This window comes from Triticum aestivum, chromosome 3D, assembly GCF_018294505.1.
Source record: "Triticum aestivum cultivar Chinese Spring chromosome 3D, IWGSC CS RefSeq v2.1, whole genome shotgun sequence".
Lineage (NCBI taxonomy): Eukaryota > Viridiplantae > Streptophyta > Magnoliopsida > Poales > Poaceae > Triticum > Triticum aestivum.
In genome coordinates this window covers 180,018,594-180,038,906 of record NC_057802.1, presented here as the reverse complement: position 1 = coordinate 180,038,906, position 20,313 = coordinate 180,018,594, and the positions used below count along the sequence as shown (strand labels likewise).

General features: G+C 42.7%; 1 protein-coding gene across 1 annotated transcript; it reads left to right on the top strand.

Moving 5' to 3' along the window:
- The first annotated feature begins 8,467 nt into the window (after positions 1 to 8,467).
- Positions 8,468 to 14,697, top strand: LOC123078164 (NEDD8-activating enzyme E1 catalytic subunit). Its single transcript, XM_044500568.1, has 9 exons — positions 8,468 to 8,764; positions 8,863 to 9,026; positions 9,958 to 10,160; positions 10,574 to 10,806; positions 10,878 to 10,940; positions 11,023 to 11,079; positions 12,333 to 12,454; positions 13,615 to 13,732; positions 14,261 to 14,697. The coding sequence occupies exons 1-9, from the start codon at positions 8,471 to 8,473 to the stop codon at positions 14,546 to 14,548; spliced, it is 1,542 nt and encodes a 513-aa protein (XP_044356503.1). The 5' UTR covers positions 8,468 to 8,470; the 3' UTR covers positions 14,549 to 14,697.
- Positions 14,698 to 20,313: the final 5,616 nt, after the last annotated feature.

Genomic DNA, 20,313 nt, shown 5'->3' with positions numbered 1-20,313 from the left:
GACAATCTTCAACTTCACTTTGAAATTACTTGAACCTTTCAATAATTCAGACTTGTGTTTCATCAAGTAAATACACTCAGCATCTACTCAAATCATCTGTGAAGTAAGAACATAACGATATCCACTGCATGCCTCAGCACTCATTGGACTGCATACATCAAAATGTATTACTTCCAATAAGTTGCTCTCTTGTTCCATCTCACTGAAAACGAGGCCTTTCAGTCATCTTGCCCATGTGGTATGATTTGCATGTCTCAAGTGATTCAAAATCAAGTGAGTACAAACGATCCATTTGCATGGAGTTTCTTCATGCACATATACCAATAGATATGGTTCGCATGTCTCAATCTTTTCAAAAACGAGTGAGTCCAAAGATCCATCTACATGGAGCTTCTTCATGCGTTCTATACCAATATGACTCAAATGGCAGTGCCACAAGTATGTGGAGCTATCATTACTATTTTATATCTTTTGGCACGAACATGTGTATCACTACGATCGAGATTCATTTTAGGTGCAAGACCATTGAAGGTATTATTCAAATAAACAGAGTAACCATTATTCTCCTTAAATGAATAACCGTATTGCGATAAACATAATCCAATCATGCTCAACGCAAACACCAAATCTCGATGGTAGAGGGAGCATGCGATGCTTGATCACATCAACCTTGGAAACACTTCCAACACATATCGTCATCTCACCTTTAGCTAGTCTCCGTTTATTCCGCAGCTTTTATTTCGAGTTACTAACACTTAGCAACCGAACCGGTATCTAATACCCTGGTGCTGCTAGGAGTACTAGTAAAGTACACATTCATATAATGTATATCCAATATACTTCTGTCGACCTTGCCTGCCTTCTCATCTACCAAGTATCTAGGGTAGTACTGTTTCAGTGACCGTTCCCCTCATTACAGGAGCACTTAGTCTCGGGTTTGGGTTCAACCTTGGGTTTCTTCACTAGAGCAGCAACTGATTTGCCGTTTCATGAAGTATCCCTTCTTGCCCTTGCCCTTCTAGAAACTAGTGGTTTTACTAACCATCAACAATTGATGCTCCTTCTTGATTTCTACTTTCACGGTGTCCAACATCGCGAATAGCTCAAGGATCATCATATCTATCCCTGATATGTTATAGTTCATCACGAAGCTCTAATAGCTTGGTGGGAGTGACTATGGAGAACCATCACTATCTCATCTGGGAGATTAACTCCCACTCGATTCAGCGATTGTGGTACTCAGACAATCTGAGCACATGCTCAACGATTGAGCTTTTCTCCCTTAGTTTGCAGGTTTAAGAAACTTGTCAGAGGTCTCATACCTCTTGACGTGGGCACTAGTCTGAAATCCCAATTTCAGTCTTCGGAACATCTCATATGTTCAGCGACGTTTCAAAACCATCTTTGGTGCCACAATTCTAAACCGTTAGCAATACACACTGAACTATCACGTAGTCATCAAAACGTGTATGTCAGATGTTTCGTAACATCTACAGACGACGCTGAGGTTCAGCACACCGAGCGGTGCATTAAGGACATAAGCCTTCTGTGCAGCAATGAGGACAATCCTCAGTTTACGGACCCAGTCCGCATAATTGCTACTACCAACTTTCAACTAAATTTTCTCTAGGAACATATCTTAAACAGTAGAACTAAAGCGCAAGCTATGACATAATTTGCAAAGACTTTTTGACTATGTTCATGATAATGAAGTTCATCTGATTATTTAATGAACTCCCACTCAGATAGACATCCCTCTAGTCATCTAAGTGATACATGATCCGAGTCAAACTAGGCCGTGTCCGATCATCACGTGAGACGGACTAGTCATCATCGGTGAACATCTCCATGTTGATCGCATCTACTATACGACTCATGTTCGACCTTTCGATCTCTTGTGTTCCGAGGCCATGTTTGTACATGCTAGGCTCGTCAAGTCAACCTAAGTGTTTCGCATGTGTTCCGAGGCCATGTCTGTACATGCTAGGCTCGTCAACACCCGTTGTATTCGAACGTTAGAATCTATCACACCCGATCATCACGTGGTGCTTCGAAACAACGAACCTTCGCAACGGTGCACAGTTAGGCGGAACACTTTCTTGAAATTATTACAAGGGATCACTTACTTACTACCGTCGTTCTAAGCAAATAAGATGCATAACATGATAAACATCACATGCAATCAAATAGTGACATGATATGGCCAATATCATTTTGCTCCTTTGATCTCCATCTTCGGGGCACCATGATCATCTTTGTCACCGGCATGACACCATGATCTCCATCATCATGATCTCCATCATTGTGTCTTCATGAAGTTGTCACGCCAATGATTACTTATACTTCTATGGCTAACGCGCTTAGCAATAAAGTAAAGTAATTTACATGGCGTTATTCAATGACACGCAGGTCATACAATAAATTAAGTCAACTCCTATGGCTCCTGCCGGTTGTCATACTCATCGACATGCAAGTCGTGATTCCTATTACAAGAACATGATCAATCTCATACATCACATATATCATTCATCACATCCTTTTGGCCATATCACATCACATAGCATACCCTGCAAAAACAAGTTAGACATCCTCTAATTGTTGTTGCATGTTTTACGTGGCTGCTATGGGTTTCTAGCAAGAACGTTTCTTACCTACGCAAAAGCCACAACGTGATATGCCAATTTCTATTTACCCTTCATACGGACCCTTTTCATCGAATCCGATCCGACTAAAGTGGGAGAGACAGACACCCGCTAGCCACCTTATGCAACTAGTGCATGTCAGTCGGTGGAACCTGTCTCACGTAAGTGTACGTGTAAGGTCGGTCCGGGCCGCTTCATCCCACGATGCCGCCGAATCAAGATAAGACTAGTAACGGCAAGTAAATTGACAAAATCGACGCCCACAACTACTTTGTGTTCTACTCGTGCATAGAAACTACGCATAGACCTAGCTCATGATGCCACTGTTGTGGAACGTAGCAGAAATTCAAAATTTTCTACGCATCACCAAGATCAATCTATGGAGTTTACTAGCAACGAGAGGGAAGGAGTGCATCTACATACCCTTGTAGATCGCGAGCGGAAGCGTTCAAGAGAACGGGGTTGATGGAGTCGTACTCGTCGTGATCCAAATCACCGATGATCCTAGCGCCGAACGGACGGCACCTCCGCGTTCAACACACGTACGGAGCAGCGACGTCTCCTCCTTCTTGATCCAGCAAGGGGGGAGGAGAGGTTGATGGAGATCCAGCAGCACGACGGCGTGGTGGTGGAAGTAGCGGGATCCCAACAGGGCTTCTCCAAGCGCTGCGGGAGGAGGGAGATGTGTCACGGGAGGGAGAGGGAGGCGCCAGGGCTTGGATTGCTGCTGCCCTCCCTCCCCCCACTATATATAGGGCCAAGGGAGAGGGGGGCGCAGCCTTGGCCCTTCCTCCAAGGAAGGGTGCGGCCAGGGAGGAGTCCATCCTCCCCAAGGCACCTCGAAGGTGCCTTCCCCCTTTAGGACTCTCCCTTTATCTTATCTCTTGGCGCATGGGCCTCTTGGGGCTGGTTCCCTTGGCCCATATAGACCAAGGCGCACCCCCCACAGCCCATGTGGCCCCCCCGGGGCTGGTGGACCCCTTGGTGGACCCCCGGACCCCTTTCGGCACTCCCGGTACAATACCGATAAAGTGCGAAACTTTTCCGGCGACGAAAATAAGACTTCCCATATATAAATCTTTACCTCCGGACCATTCCGGAACTCCTCGTGACGTCCGGGATCTCATCCGGGACTTCGAACAACTTTCGGGTTACCGCATACTAATATCTCTACAACCCTAGCGTCACCGAACCTTAAGTGTGTAGACCCTACGGGTTCGGGAGACATGCAGACATGACCGAGACGACTCTCCGGCCAATAACCAACAGCGGGATCTGGATACCCATGTTGGCTCCCACATGCTCCTCGATGATCTCATCGGATGAACCACGATGTCGAGGATTCAATCAATCCCGTATTCAATTCCCTTTGTCTATCGATGTGTTACTTGCCCGAGATTCGATCGTCGGTATCCCTATACCTTGTTCAATCTCGTTACCGGCAAGTCTCTTTACTCGTTCCGCAACACATCATCCCGTGATCAACTCCTTGGTCACATTGTGCACATTATGATGATGTCCTACCGAGTGGGCCCAGAGATACCTCTCCGTTTACACGGAGTGACAAATCCCAGTCTCGATTCGTGCCAACCCAACAGACACTTTCGGAGATACCTGTAGTGCACCTTTATAGCCACCCAGTTACGTTGTGACGTTTGGTACACCCAAAGCATTCCTACGGTATCCGGGAGTTGCACAATCTCATGGTCTAAGGAAATGATACTTGACATTAGAAAAGCTCTGAGCAAACGAACTACACGATCTTGTGCTAGGCTTAGGATTGGATCTTGTCCATCACATCATTCTCCTAATGATGTGATCCCGTTATCAACGACATCCAATGTCCTAGATCAGGAAACCGTAACCATCCATTGATCAACGAGCTAGTCAACTAGAGGCTTACTAGGGACATGGTGTTGTCTATGTATCCACACATGTATCTTAGTTTCCTATCAATACAATTCTAGCATTGATAATAAACGATTATCGTGAACAAGGAAATATAATAATAACCAATTTATTATTGCCTCTAGGGCATATTTCCAACACAAGCTACCACTACATTATGTACAATCTAGGAATATGGGATGAACAAAGTAAGCATGCACTCTTGTTCATCCCCCAAACAGTGGATTATCACCGAATCCGGTCGAATCTAGTAGAATCCAGTCGAATCAGATCGAATCGGATTGAATGTACGGGCCACAATCTAATCTAGCACAGTATGAACTACCCTAAGAACCCTAACTAAGAAGCAGAGGGGGATTTGAGAGCTTACAGTGGGGGTTGGAGGTGTAGCGTACGCCGGCCGTGGTGAAAACTCCAGCTGGAAGAGGGGTGCTGCCGCCGCCGATGAAGAGGACCCGACCATTCCAGGGTCGCGGCCGTGCACCTCGGCCTGCGCCGGCTCAAAGATGACGCCGGCGTCTTCGAGATCCCCTCCCCTTGCACCGGACGCAGAGGAGAAAACCTCTCTTATGGGGGTAAAAATACCCCCATAAGAGAGGCCTGCAAAGGACGACGCCGGCGGGTATTGGATCCCCGCGATGTTCGAGCCGATGGAGAGGACCACCGGCTTCGGTGGTGGAGCCGGAGCGACCCGCGCCGGCGCTGCATTGGCCCGGGGCGGCGGCATGGTGCAGACAGGGGAGGGAGCTCGCAGTGCCGCCACCAGATCTACTCCAGCCGCGGAGAGGCCGGCAACCCACCTCTCTTAGATGGGATTGCTGCCGGTGATGACCAGAGTGGGTGGGGCGTGGCGAGACGGCGACGTGGCCATCGGAGAAACCGAACAGGCGGTGAGGTAAGAGAGAGGGAGTGGGTGTGAATTGGCAAGGAAGGTGACGGGAGAGGGCTCGGGGAGTTATGAGCAGTCGCGTCGTCTCCCGCACGTCCCAAGGCGTGCAGGCACTCGCCACGCGTGGCTCGAGCGAGCCTGGCTCGCAAAAAAGGGCCTATTCAGCCGTTCGTCCAGAGCCAGGCTGAGACATGCTTTGAAGTTCGTGCGGGCCAGGTTTTTGATGCGGCCTAAGCAACCAAACAAGACAGATTCTTTCCGCGCGGGTCTGGCCCGACCTAATGCGACCAACCAAACACGTCCTAATTAGATGAGATGTTGGTTTTCGAGAGCAACTAGTTAACGAGCGCTTCTTCGGGAGCCTCGCAACGATCAGCGCCACTTGGCGCACTCTCAGCCATTCGCCACATGTCGTGCTCTGGACGCTCCCTCCGGATTTTTATTTATTTTTCGCACGCGTTTTCGGCTTTTTAAACGGTTGTTTTTTCGGGTTTTTTCGACGTTTTGGTTTTCCTTAGCTTTTCGATAAAAAAAATTCGAATTTTTTTTGCACGAAAAAAGCGTTTTCTTTTTCTTTTTTTCACGAAAGTCACGGTTTTTCTTCCGCGAGAGGCACAAGTGTGCTTTAGCGAGAGTCACGGCCATGCCTTTCGGAAACAGAAAAAATGCGTTTTCTGGGTTTTTTCGCGAGAGTCACGGTTTTGCTTACGCGAGAGGCACGGTTGTGCTTTCGCGAGAGTCACGGCCGTGCCTTTTGGAAAGGGAAAAACAAAATGCGTTTTCTGTTTTTTTTCTTTCGCGAGAGTCACGGTTTTGCTTCCGCGAGAGACACGGTTGTGTTTTCGCGAGAGTCACGGCCGTGCCTCTCGGAAAGGGGAAAAACACGCGTTTTTTCTTCTTTTTTTCTTTCGCGAGAGTCACGGTTGTGCTTTCGCGAGAGTCACGGCCGTGCCTCTCGGAAACGAAAAAAAACACGTTTTCTTTTTTTTGCTTCCACGAGAGGCGCGGTTTTGATTTCGCGAGAGGCACGGGCGTGCCTCTTTAGGAAAGAAAAAAAACGTGCTCCTGGTTCAGTTTTTCGTCCGGTTTTTTCGTAAAAAAAAGTTCGTCAAAACCTATCAACATGGGATCTAGTTTTGAAGATCTCGACGCGAGGAATCTAATGGTGAAAACGGTTCGAGATTTGGACGCACGGTTTAAGAGATAAAACGTTTTGAATAAACAGATCTATGAAAAAGGGAAAACTTCCAGATTGCGACAAGTGATGCGCTATACCTGGGGGAGTGTTTTTTTGCAACAAATACTCCTTAATTAATGACTTGGATGGTTTTCTCCATGTTTGTTTTAGCTCACCTAGGCTCGACGGGCCAGGCTTGCTCGCGGAGGCTACCAATCAAGATGCTCCAAACACAACCTGGGCTTGCTGCCTTGCGCTGCAGCCTCTAACCGCAGCCGTCTGATCGAGATAATTGCACGTATCGTCCTGGAAGTCGACGGCTAGGTCCAACATGATCTTGGAAGTTGAGAAGTGCTTCAATACGGTCCTGATACATGGAAATACGTGATCAATACGGTCCTGGAAGTTGAAACGGCAGTCCTAGCTCTACACGTTGCATACATATTGCATATTCTCGCGTACGACATGTCAGCACGGGGCCACGTCCGTATAGGACCCATGTGTTAGTGGGCGCCAGAAATAGAAGAAACAAAAGGCGGTGGGGGGTTTCGAACCTGCGACCTCGGCACATACGTCGCGTTTGCTTAGCCACCACAAGCGTTTTCTCTTGATCGCTGTAGGGATGTATTTCCTATTATATATACCTCATTGTCTTTTCCGCTGTAGCGCACACACACTTTTTTCCCCTGAGGACGCGCGTGCTAGCAAATTAAGCTGGCAGCAGTATTTGTTTTTGTCGCGAAAAACAGTAGTATTTGCTCCTAATAAGATGCACATGGTTTTATATTTAGACAAACAGACAAAGAAAATGGATTTATATTTTTGTATAACCTGTCATTTTGTTGGACTAATAACTTTAGCTTGTCACATTTTACCTTGTCCTTATGCATGAAAAATATTTACTTAGATGTCAGAAACTAAAAACAAATGATTACTTATGGAAAATAGAAGTTCTTCTAAATTTGTTGTAGGTAAGATAAATTTTATTGTTTAAGTGAAGGCACACTTTGGACAATTTCTTCGCATTTCATATCTATTTTCATTTGTGTCAGTGAACTGATTTTAGTAGATTTTCAAGCGCTAGTTTTCTATTCTAAATATGCAAAAACATAATAAATTAATCTCATGTTTGATAGATTACCGTGCCAAGTTTACACCGCAAAAAAACACACATGCTGTTTTCCGGATGTGCTATATATATGTACCATTCAGTGTTATGTGTTAAAGTTATTTTTTTGCGGAACTATGTGTTTAAGTTTTCAACCCTGAAAGCACATGTTGATTTCGGAATGTGCTTACATATATCATTAGAAGTAATCCATATATTTCTTCCATTTGTCATGGTTGTGAAATTCCAAAGTAAAAAAATCGGATCCTTGTGGATTTGATGATTTACGTGGTCGAATAATAAAATTAATGTTTCTTTCATTATTAGTTTCTGGTTATCAGTGAGCGAACGAACTTAAAATGGCCTCATTAAGGATTTTTAAGAAGAAAATGCATGCAGGCGCACTAGTGCTCATAAGAAGGGAATAATCTATTTATTAATATCGATAGCCCTGGTTGAGTTGGCTAGCACGAGCGAGCGAGCGAACATGCATTCTGCCTGGTCGTGTGTTCGACTCGCTAGGCAATAGCAATTTTTACTTGTATTTTCTCCTCGCGCTCACTGACAGGCAGGTCCCACACAGGTGGAGAGAGAGAGAGTTGACCTGTTCTCCAGCAGCGCGTTATGCAATACGTATGCGATGTGTAGAGTCAGGACCGTCGTTCCATGTATCAGGACCGTATTGATCACGTATTTCCATGTACCGGGACTGTATTGAAGCACTTCGGACCTTGCCGCCGACTTCAATGACGATACGTGCAATTATCTCCCGTCTGATCAGACAAATCACGCATCCTAGCCGCACACTCCAAGGTCCTGAGTTATTTCTCTCGTCTCCTTCCCCCACCTCGGCCGCACGCCCGCACCCTCGGCGCCTCGACTACTATACATCCTACAGATTCCCCCGTCCAAAGGCAGGCGAGATGGCTTCCCCCGCGGCGGCGGCGCCGCCAACGGAGCCCGAAAGGTGGAGAGACCTGGACATGCTCCTCTCCCGCCCCGGCAACCTCGTCCACTCCACCTTCGATCCCAGCCCCGGGGTGAGCCGCCGCCGCCGCCACCGCTCCAACCCCTGTCCGGCGTTTTCGATCCTTCTCGCGATTTCACACTGAATCGGCTACTTGCGCCGTGCTTGCAGCTGCGGGACCTTATTGGGAGCTACGTCGAGGTGCTGGTGGTGGGGGCGGGCGGGCTGGGCTGCGAGCTCCTCAAGGACCTCGCCCTCTCCGGGTTCAAGAACCTGCACGTCATCGACATGGACACCATCGACGTCTCCAACCTCAACCGCCAGTTCCTCTTCAGGTCCTTTTTGACACCCAGTCCTTCTGATTATACACAAGAATAGGGTTTATGCAGTATAGTGGTATTAAACTTTGCTGCCTTGTTCACGTGCTAAGCGCTAGATTTAAGGTTGTTTGCTCCACGGGATCATATTTCTGGCTTGCATAGATAGTGGGCAATGTATGGATTGGAGAATAGATAAATAGAAGGACGTTCTACTGTTAGGTCCTGTAAAATGAAACTGGGTTCAATTATTTGGAAGTTCTGAGTGACCAGAAGTGAGGAACACTAGAGAGGATTTCAGGTTAACATATACTTTTGTCCTATGTGATGTGATGTCAACAATATATCAGCATTTGGAAAATATTATGTGGGCATGGTACATTAGAAATTAGATAACTGTAAGAACGCATTATCCATGGTATATCAGATAACTACATGGTATATTAGATAAATATTATGCGAATTTCTGAAGCAATAACAAATATATATTGGTAAAAAGGGAATCCTCATTCTCCATAAAATTTGGTCAGCATGGTAAACGGTGGATTATGATAATCTTGTGTCATTGAATCCCTTCTAAGATATTAGATACTGTATGTTTTGCTACCTGTTCTTAATCAAGTTGCAAGCAGCCAAACAATTATTGTGGTCATAAACATGCAAGATCATTGAAGGCCAATCATTGAATACGACACTTTGTCTAACTTCAGTATGATTGCCAAACCAGTGATAGATTCTCACACACACAATAAATAAGTGAATTGACAGCAGCTGTAAACATAAGCACTGCACAGGACAACAACCGCAAACCAAGCCTTACTCATCGAGTAAGGCCAAAACCTCACTTTATTGCGGCATCAACTGTATATCTGTTTGGATTTTGCATGTTCTACTTACGTTTCTCTGTAATGTTACCATCTCAATGAGCATTGCATGTGATTTTATACAGGATTCAAGATGTTGGGAAGCCCAAGGCTGAAGTAGCTGCGAAGAGGGTTATGGAGCGAGTTAGTGGAGTGAACATTGTGCCCCATTTTTGTAGGATTGAAGATAAAGAGCTAGAGTTCTATAATCAGTTCCAAATAATTGTTCTTGGTCTGGACTCAATTGAAGCTCGAAGCTACATCAATTCTGTGGCTTGTGGTTTCTTAGGTATATATTTCAATGCCGTTTTTATGGATCTCTAGTCTTTTACTTGGAAAGAAGGCTTCAACTAGTAAATATCTTTGGTCTGCAATGTGTCCATATGTCCTTTCCTTGTATAAATTTGCAAGTGACTATAGCGTGCACATTCATAGCAACTATAGATTGAGACTGAAGAAAGTTTTGCAAAAAAAGTGCTAGAGATGAATGTGAATCAATACTGTTCTGTGTTAATATTTCCATCCCAAGTAAAATGGTATGTTGGGCTGCACATAAAATGATAAAATCATGGTTCTCTAATATAATACAGGTAGTATTTGCCCGTTTATGACTCAAATGATGAGAAACTTGTAAATTTACACAATGAAACTCATAATATCCTTCATTTATGTCCTGATGCCGGTATGTCTTTGGAATTGCAGAGTATGACTCAGACGACAGACCAGTCCAGGAGACAGTTAAACCTATGGTAGATGGTGGGACAGAAGGTTTCAAAGGTCACGCTAGAGTCATTATACCAGGGATGACGCCTTGCTTTGAATGCAACATATGGCTTTTTCCTCCCCAGGTCAAGTTTCCCTTATGTACCCTTGCTGAGACTCCAAGAACTGCAGCTCATTGCATTGAGTATGCTCATTTGATCAAATGGGACGAGGTATAATTCTTGCATCTGTAATTTGCTCTTTAATTTATTTTCATTTGTAACAACTATATTTTGTCTTGTAGGTTCACAGTGGAAAACCTTTTGATGCTGATGATACAGAACATATGCAGTGGATTTATTCAGAGGTTTGCTCTAGTCTGATGACATACAAAATTATATAGTGTCCTATCTTTATCTGTCTAATCTTTTGTCATGTATACTTGACAGGCTTTAAAGAGAGCAGAACTTTTTGGTATTTCCGGAGTTACGTATTCTTTGACTCAGGTGTGTCATCTTCTCCGTTTATTTATTCTCCAGGCCTAAGATGTAACTTAATCCCTATCTATCCCAGAATGTTTCAATGTTCGACTCCTCTATTCTTAACTGTGCTTGTGCCCTCGTTAATAATGCATTCTATCGTAAAACTAATAATAATCAAAATTCTTGCCAGAATCATAGTATTTTGTTATTTATACCTTTATATATCATAACAAACCCAACCTTATTACGTTAAATTCATGTTCAAAGGGGGGCCAATATTGTGCTGGTAAGGTGAAAATTCCAGTGCTGGGTTGGTCAGAAGTTTTTTGAGTGAGTGTGGAATGTGGATGCAACTCAAATTCAATATCTGCCATATACTCCAAATTATTGCCCTGTTAAGATTATCTCGTTTTTCTAGTAGTCTGCTGTGCTCCAGTAGTAGGTGATTTTGCTACTAGTATTTGCTGTTATAATCATTGTGTAGTTGGGTTAGGCTGTGTGCAAGTTTGCACTATGGGCAAGCTGGCACTGGTAGTAGTAGCTCATTATCCACTTCAATAGTGGACAGTTTGATATTTAAGAAGTTGAAGATAAGAATGGTCTTAGTTTATAACTTGTGTAAGTTTTGTTTAATCATAGCGATGTTTAAAGTTAACTAGCCTTGTAATCCACCTACATATGATTTTTCTGACTAAATATCTATTCACACAATAATCTCTGTCTCTTTTCTGCATGCTGCTCTTTTGCTTTGTGCAAAAAAAATATCTATTCACACATGGTTTAGCTGTCACCTATGCAGCTTCAGCATGCTTGTCAATGTTTAATTTCCACAGTATTGCGTTATGTCCAATTTTTTCTTCTGACAGAAGTTTTTTGTGTGCCATTTAGTTAGTTTATTTATCAGCAACTAGTTCTCTGTATGCCATGATGCTTCTTTGGTCTGTTACATCCGCCTACTTAATGCCAATCAAATATAAAATAAAATTACCACCGCTTAATGGGAATCCCACAACTTAGAATGTATCTTAGCGTCCTTCAGATAGTAGGCATTTCAGAGAGAACCTTTTCATATTTGGTAGTATGTGGAGGCATTTTTGCTATTGTTGCGCCAGTGATCTAATCTGCAAATTTTCTTATCCCTCTATATTCCTTCAGGCCAATTAATTTGGATGACCAAGTACAATTTTATTACTTTTTCTGTTGTATAAATCTTGGAATCAGGAAGCACAAAGTTGTTAATTTTAAGAGGACATTGACATTTGTATTCCTGATTACAGGGTGTTGTCAAGAATATCATCCCAGCTATTGCTTCAACGAATGCAATTATTTCTGCTGCGTGTGCACTTGAAGCTTTGAAGCTCGTCTCTGGCTGCAGCAAAAGCGTGTCAAATTATCTCACGTGAGTTGCATTACTCCCATTCTTACTCTGTTACTCAAATAGTTGGTATCCCCAAAGAGTAAGACCGAAGTTTTTTTATTTTTGTTACTTGTAAATACTTTTATTCTTATCTTTTAGTCAAAACTATTACTATTTGAATGCAAAACATACACGCCAAAACTCCTGCAGCAAAGTGGACCATGCATTGGTTAGTCAGGAAGGCACACCATAGGAGTATTCAGAAAATGATAGGTTGATTCATGTTGCATTACTTGTAATGGTTCATTTCACTCACCTGAGTTTATTTCAGTGTATGAACTAGGTAAAACTGCAGGCGCACGTCTGACAACCTACGCAACAGATTCCAAACAGACTAATATTTTAGATAATACTCCCTCCGTTCCAAAATAGATGACCGAACATTGTACTAACTTTGTACTAAAGTTAGTACAAAGTTGAGTCATCTATTTTGGAACCGAGGGAGTAAATCATAAATGAACCATACACACCAACTTTCAATCGATGACAAAAGGAAAACATATAATCTTCATATTATTCACGTCCGTTTGCACAAGGCAATATCTCGCATGCAAAGCTTTTTTTTGAAAAATAAAACATGCAAACTTTCTGAGTACGAGACAAATACAGCTTGTTGAAAGAAACTCTTTGGTTATTTGAGCGCACACATTCAGAAGTAAAGCTTCATTAGCAATGTGGCGCATTATGAATCTAATTTGCTTGAATTGCTCCTAAAGATTTGGGTGTTTGGCTAGCTATTATTTTCTCTTAATCATGTGGCAAATAAATATTATTTTTTATTCCAAACTACTCACTCCGTCCCATAATATAAGAGCGTTTTTTACACTAGTGTAATGTCAAAAACGCTCTTATATTATGGGACGGAGGGAGTAGCTATTATTTGCTTGAGGTTCTTTTTTTGTCTTGTGATGGCATTCTATTCTATCCTTGATTGGTTGAAATCATTTGGTTAAAATTGGTTATTGACTTATGGCATCATATGTCGCCATATTCCCTCAAAATATTATTTACATACGCCCACATGGTATTGTTGCTGGTAACTTGTTTGACAACCATATCTGAAGGAGATGCATTCCGGTTACAAAAACATGACGCATTGCCAATTTGAAGAGCCTAACAGTTAATTTTATGTTCTCATGCAGGTACAATGGTCTTGTAGGAACTCATATTAAAGTCACAGAGTTTGTTAGAGATACAGATTGCCTTGTATGTGGGCCTGGTACCCTTATTGAGCTGGATACGTCATCGACACTTTCGGAGGTCAGTAACACTCAAATCATAAAAACTTGCATACCTTGTGCACATCTGTTCGTATAGTGAAGGTATATATCGACTTGAAAGGCGATGAGATGAATCATGAACTACATTTGTACACAAAATATGGAAGGTGCTAAGATGTGTTAACTTTCAAATACATAAACATGAAGTTTTATTTAGCTCACATGTCCACATACATGAATGCATTCATCATGTAAAAAAATACATCATTTGGCTCAAAAGAAATGTATATTTTGCTGCATTGCCTGCAAACTTCATAACATGTGCCGTATTTTCAGCAAAATGGTACTTCTAAATAGTGGGTTTTACTATAGTCTGAACAACGAGAAAGCTGAAAAGAAAACACTTCCTCACTGACACAAAGGCTAGGCAGTTTAATACCTAGGTTTATGTTCCTAGTTGCATCACACATATAATTCTAAAATGGCACTGAATAGAGAATGTACTGTTGTGTATACGGAGCCTGTGTGCCTGTAGATTTCTGAATCCTTTTCCACTTATCATGGACAGTTCATCAAGATGCTTGAGGAGCACCCCAAACTGCTGATGTCAAAAGCTAGCGTAACGCACGGAGGCAACAATCTGTACATGCAGTCGCCAGAAGTTCTTGAGCAGATGACACGGCCAAACCTGAGCATCCCCATGTTTGAGCTCCTTAAAGGAACCCCATTTGCTACTGTGCATGTTAGTGGTATGGCGGAGAGCAATGGGAAGAAAGTGTCATCGCTGAGGAAGCTGCGTGTAGCCTTCAAGGGCGTCGAGGAAGCTTCGAAGATGGATACAACTGAGAGCTCGTGATATCATCGTTTAGATAATATTAACCCCCCATTTAGTTGAGGGAGTAGTGTATTTCGAAGCAGATGAAACAGAAGCTGAAATTTACACTTGCACAATCTCTTCGGGGTCAACTTAAATATATTTGGCAAAACTTGGTAGTTTCTGCAGTAGTTTGGCTTGTATCTCAGTGGTGGACTGCTATTTCACCGGATCTGGTTTAAGACGCAGCAGTTTTGCCGAGAAGACGGTTCCTGCCATGATCTCATAAAATGACAGTAGCCTAGAGAAATCCTTGCATCTCAGACAAGCCCTTTCCTTCTGTAACTGTTTCAGGGTCTCTTTAAACACCGGAGAGAAAAAAACATAATGCTATACGTAGAATTTTGGTTGGGATAATCAATTTTATGCCCCACTCGGCTGTTTGCCCCTAGTTTTCAAAAACTCTCAGTCCTGCCCAAGCCACTATCACTGTGAAAACTTCATAACAAATTCATATTGACTTGAAAAAATACAAATAAGATATCCAAATGTTCAGAAAAAAAATCACTTATATGTGCATGTCATAAGATGAGCGAAGTGCCTTGGTCCAGGCTGATGATTTTTGAAAATTAGTGGCAAAACTGGGACACAACTAGGGGCGCAGAAATAATTATCCCATTTTGGTCTGTTTGATTGATTGTATCATAGGAAAACAAATATTTTTTTCAAAAATATTTTAGTGGATGCTAAAATTCCTTTGGAATGTAGTGCAATGAATCCCTTTCTTATATAGGATTTATAATCCTATAAATCAAACAACCAACATAGAAAAAATTCACAAAGATTCCAATCTTTCAAAATTCCAATGAAAATCCTTTGAATCATAGGAGGGCTTAATTTTGTTTCTGGGTAATGACAGGACCGTGGCAACAAGGAAGCGCGAGAGCATTTCCAGATTACTTAAACTTAGCTACCGAGCTCACCTGTGAACAGTAAAATCAGAAAAAAGTAATAGAAATTAAAAAAACTGATTTTTTTTCTAGAAGATGTTTTGAGTGTATGATGTCCGTGCCAATTTTCAACACGTCCGGACATCTGAATAGCTCCCGACAAAAAGAAAGGGTATGTGAAATAGTTTATCAGACCGATTTTTTTTGTTTTGCTGACAGATACTCAGATGTTTGAACGCGCTAAAAATTGACACGAACCTCACGCACTCAAACATTTTTCATGCAAAAAAAAACTCAGGATTTTTTGAAAATTTTCAGTATTATTTTATTTTACTGTTCACCAAGATCATATGCAGGGCCGGCTCTATGTTGCGGACGGCCCTTGGGCGAACTCCACGACAATAATACTAATTTTTTTATCAAGCTACCTATCAACGCTACAATCCATTGCAACACGTTCTGGTGATGTTCATGTGAAAGGGAAAGCCCCACTTCAATACTATTTCCCTCTTACAGCTCACGCATGCAATAATGCTTCCACTAATCTTGTTTCTTGGATACCCTGGTCACTGGGTATGTAAAGCTAAATACAGATGGATCTGTTTTGAATGGAGTTGGAGGAACTGGTATGCTGCTCCGTGACCACACCGGCGCCATCATCTTCAGCTCTTGTAGACACCTTTTTTCTTGTGATGATATTTTGGAGGCTGAGATCTTAGCAATCCGGGAGGGACGAGAAAATTGCAAAAAACCACCACAATTGTGGACGCGATTTCACAAAACCGCCACCTTTCTTTTTTTCAAAAAACCACCACGTTTGTGCTGATAGTTTTCAAATAACGCTGATCGAGCGTTTTGCCGCGTCTGATAGCAAACCTGACCGGTTGGGCCCGCTGTCAGGTGCCACGTGGACAGGGGGCGACGACGGCCGTCACGCGCCGTTAGACGGCGTCGCACAAAGCCTAACGACCCAATCCAAAGCAGCCAGTTCCCCCTCTCCTCCCCCGATTCCCCCCTCCCCCCATGGCGACCGGCGGCGGCGGTGACGACAGGGACGACCCCCACCTCTCCATCCTCGATTCCGCGGGCCTCTCCGCCCTTCGTAGCTCGCCGACGGTGCTCCCAGGTACTGCTGGCCCTGTTCGATCCGCCATTGCCGGTGTTGATGAGCGCGGCGAGGAGGTCAGCAGATTCAAAGCGAGCTCCGACGACCTTGAGTCCAGGGCGGCGGCCAATCTGGCCCAGGTGTGGAAGGCCAATCCAGGGCATAGCCATCAGTACACATCCGGCCTTGGTGGCGTGGAGTGAGTTTTTTCCCCTTTCCAGTTATTTGCATTGCGATTCTGGTAGTGTAGGTGAACAATTGATGTGATTTAGGTACTGTAGTTATAAGGTTTCCTTTGTTTGCAGCTGAATGTAGGAATTAGGGCAGTGCAATTAGGGTTTGTAGCTCAACTAAGGAATTAGGGTTTGTAGTTGTAGAATTGTTAACTGAATTGTAGCTCAATTAAGGAATTAGTTTTTCAATTCAGGAGTTAGGGTTTTAATTGTACAATTGGTGTTCAATTTGCTATGAGCTGAATTTTCTTAACTGAAATCTCTTAACTGAACATGATGTTTACTTACTTTTGCTGTGAAACAATTGGGTTTTAATTGTTAACTGAATTCTCTAAGTTTACTGAATTTGCTGTGAAACAATTGGGTTTTAATTGTTAACTGAATTCTCTAAGTTTACTGAATTTGCTGTAAAATAATTGGGTTTTAATTGTTAACTGAATTCTCTAAGTTTACTGAATGTGCTATGAGCTGAATTTTCTTAACTGAATATGTGGTTTACTTACTTTTGCAGTTTGGATGAAGATGAACCTTGGGATCTCAGGTTCCATTTTCAAGGTTGTGACAACCTGGAAAGGACCATATGTGAATCTGATATCACATACATCAATATGTTAGCTATTATTGGGATTGAGGGGTATGATCAGAAGGACTCAATGTATTATGTGAAGCAACATGGTGTGGGAATGGCAGGCATGAAGCAAATCAAATCTGAGGAAGATGTTGAAGAAATGCTGATATTATATGAGGGCAAGAGGTGTGTCAATGTCACAGTGATGAAAGGAAGAGAGTCTGACATGGAAATGAACATTGGAGATGGATGTGAGCAGCAGATTCCAATTTCTGAGATTGGTTCTCCTAAGGTATATAGTGTAGATGATGCAGGTGTGATATATCAAACTCAGACCAGTGAACCACAGCCAGAAGATTCTTATGGTGAATATCTTTTCACACAGGAGAGTTGCAATGTTAGAAGTGGGAAGGACACAGCAGGTATCAAAGTATTAGATGACTTTCTTAATGAGTTTGCTGACATACCAGTAGTGCATGAAGAAGATTACATGGAAGAGGACAAGGAGGAAGAGGTGCAAGAGGAAGAGGAGGAAGGAAAGGAACAACAGGAAGATGAGCTAGAGGAAGAGGAAGATGAAGATGATGCAGACTTAAATCAGAAAATAAAAGACTTGAAGAGGAAGAGGGTTTTTGAAGGTGATTGTGAGCCAGAAGACTTATTCTGTGAGAATGAGGAGGAGGAGGATGGAGAGGGGTTTGTTCAAGCACCACCTGTGCAGAAATTGCCTGTTAGAAGAGGTCCAACAGATAGAGCACATTGCAGTTCACAAGGTGAACTTGAGGCAGACTACATTCCTGTATCTGATGAAGATATGGATGAACTTTATGTTGATTCAGATGAAGAAGTAGTGGTGCATTGTCCCACATTTGGAAGAAAGTCCAGGGCAAAAAAGAGGAAGGCCAGGATATGGTATGATGAGAATAGACTTGTGCCAGAGCAACAAATATGTTGGCATATGTGTTTTGTTGATGTTTACCAATTCAGAAGAGCACTAGTTAACTTGCATGTGACACAAAGGAGGAACTTCCATTACCACAGGAACAACAAAGACAGGATCATAGTTGATTGTCTTGAGGAAGGCTGCCCCTTTCACATGGTTGCATCTGTGGTTGCAAATGAGAAAACATTCAGCATTAGGAAACTGCAACTAGAGCATACTTGTGCTCCAAGTGGTGAGAATTGCAAGGTTCCTGCTAGGTATGTGGCCAAAGCTGTTGAAGACTGCTTCAGGACTGACCCCAGAGCAGGTATTGAGACTGTCATAGACAAGACAAAGGAGAAGTATGGTGTGGAGGTTGGAAAGATGAAGGCTTATAGGGCAAGGCAGCAAGCTTTGAATGTTGTGCAGGGTGACCAGGAAGCACAATATACTAGAATTAGAGACTATCTGCAAGCTGTTTTGGACACAAATCCTGGGAGCAGATGCATTGTGACAACTAGGGTGGTGAAAGAGCATCCAAGCAAGAATCCAAGATTTCATAGACTTTTCATTTGTCTAGCAGCTCAAAGGGAGGGTTTTCTTAATGGATGTAGACCTTTCATTGGTATGTGTCAGCTCTCTTATTTGTCTTTTACCTACACACTATTGCTATGTTTCTAAGTTTTATTTTTTTAGGTCTAGATGGTTGTTTTGTGAAGTTAAACACAGTTCAACAGATCTTGGCAGCTACTGGCAGAGATGGAAACAATAATATATTTCCTTTGGCCTTTGGAGTAGTTGAGAAGGAGGACACCCCTACTTGGTGCTGGTTTTTAACTCAGCTCAAGATTGTTCTTGGTGGTGAATCAGGACAATTTGGAAATTACACAATAATTTCAGACAGGCAGAAGGTAATGTCAATACCACATTCCTTGAGATTTTCATTGCACACCATAGTTCTTGTTGCACAACTTAGTTATAGCAAACTTAATTAGTATTTTCATTTCTGAAACCAGGGTCTGCTTAATGCCATTGACCAAATATTTCCTAACTGCCCTCAAAGATATTGTTTAAGGCATATTTATGCAAATTTCCAAAGTGCTGGATTTAGAGGAGATGAGCTTAAACAATATATGGATGCAGCAGCTTATTCTTACACTAGGAATGGGTTTGAAGAAGCAATGGAAGAAATTAGAAAGGAAAGTGAGGATGCTTGGGTCTGGCTTAAGAAAATTCCTGTAGAAACATGGGCTAGATATGCTATGGACACCAACTGTAAAACTGATCTAGTAGTGAACAACATTAGTGAGGTGTTCAACAGGATGATTTTGGATATTAGGGGCAAACCCATTAAAACAATGGTTGAAGGGGCTAGGTCCAAATTGATGGTGAAGTTCAATGAAAAAAGAAGTGGGGGGCAGAGTGCTAGATGGACAATAACCCCAACATATACAGAAATGCTAGAGGAGTCCAAAGAATGGGCTAGGAATTGCAAGGCTTTGATGGCTGGGCCAGATCTATATCAAGTAAATAGTGGTGAGAAATCATATGCAGTTGACTTGAAGAAGTGGACATGTGGCTGCAGAAAATGGGACATGAGAGGTGTACCATGTAACCATGCTGTCTCTGCCATCTACAAATCAAAACAGCAGCCTGAAGATTTTGTACACCAGTTCTTCAAGAAGCCTATGTACTTAGAAACTTACAAGCCAATGATTTACCCTGTTCCTGGACCTGACCTATGGAGAAGAACAGATTCAAGAGACATAGACCCCCCTGTGTTCCATAGGAAGAAGGGAAGAAACCAGACTCAGAGAAGGAAGGGCCAGTTTGAAGTACCAAAACCCAAAGACACTTCAAGAATTGGAACTATAACTTGCAGCAACTGTGGAAAGCAAGGGCATAGGTACACAAATTGTGGTGATCCTTTGAAGCCAGCACTTGCAGCTAGGAAGAACAAGCATAAGGTCCTCAATTTAATAGCTTTTGCATCAAATTTATATTTTATATCTCACTGAACAACTAATGC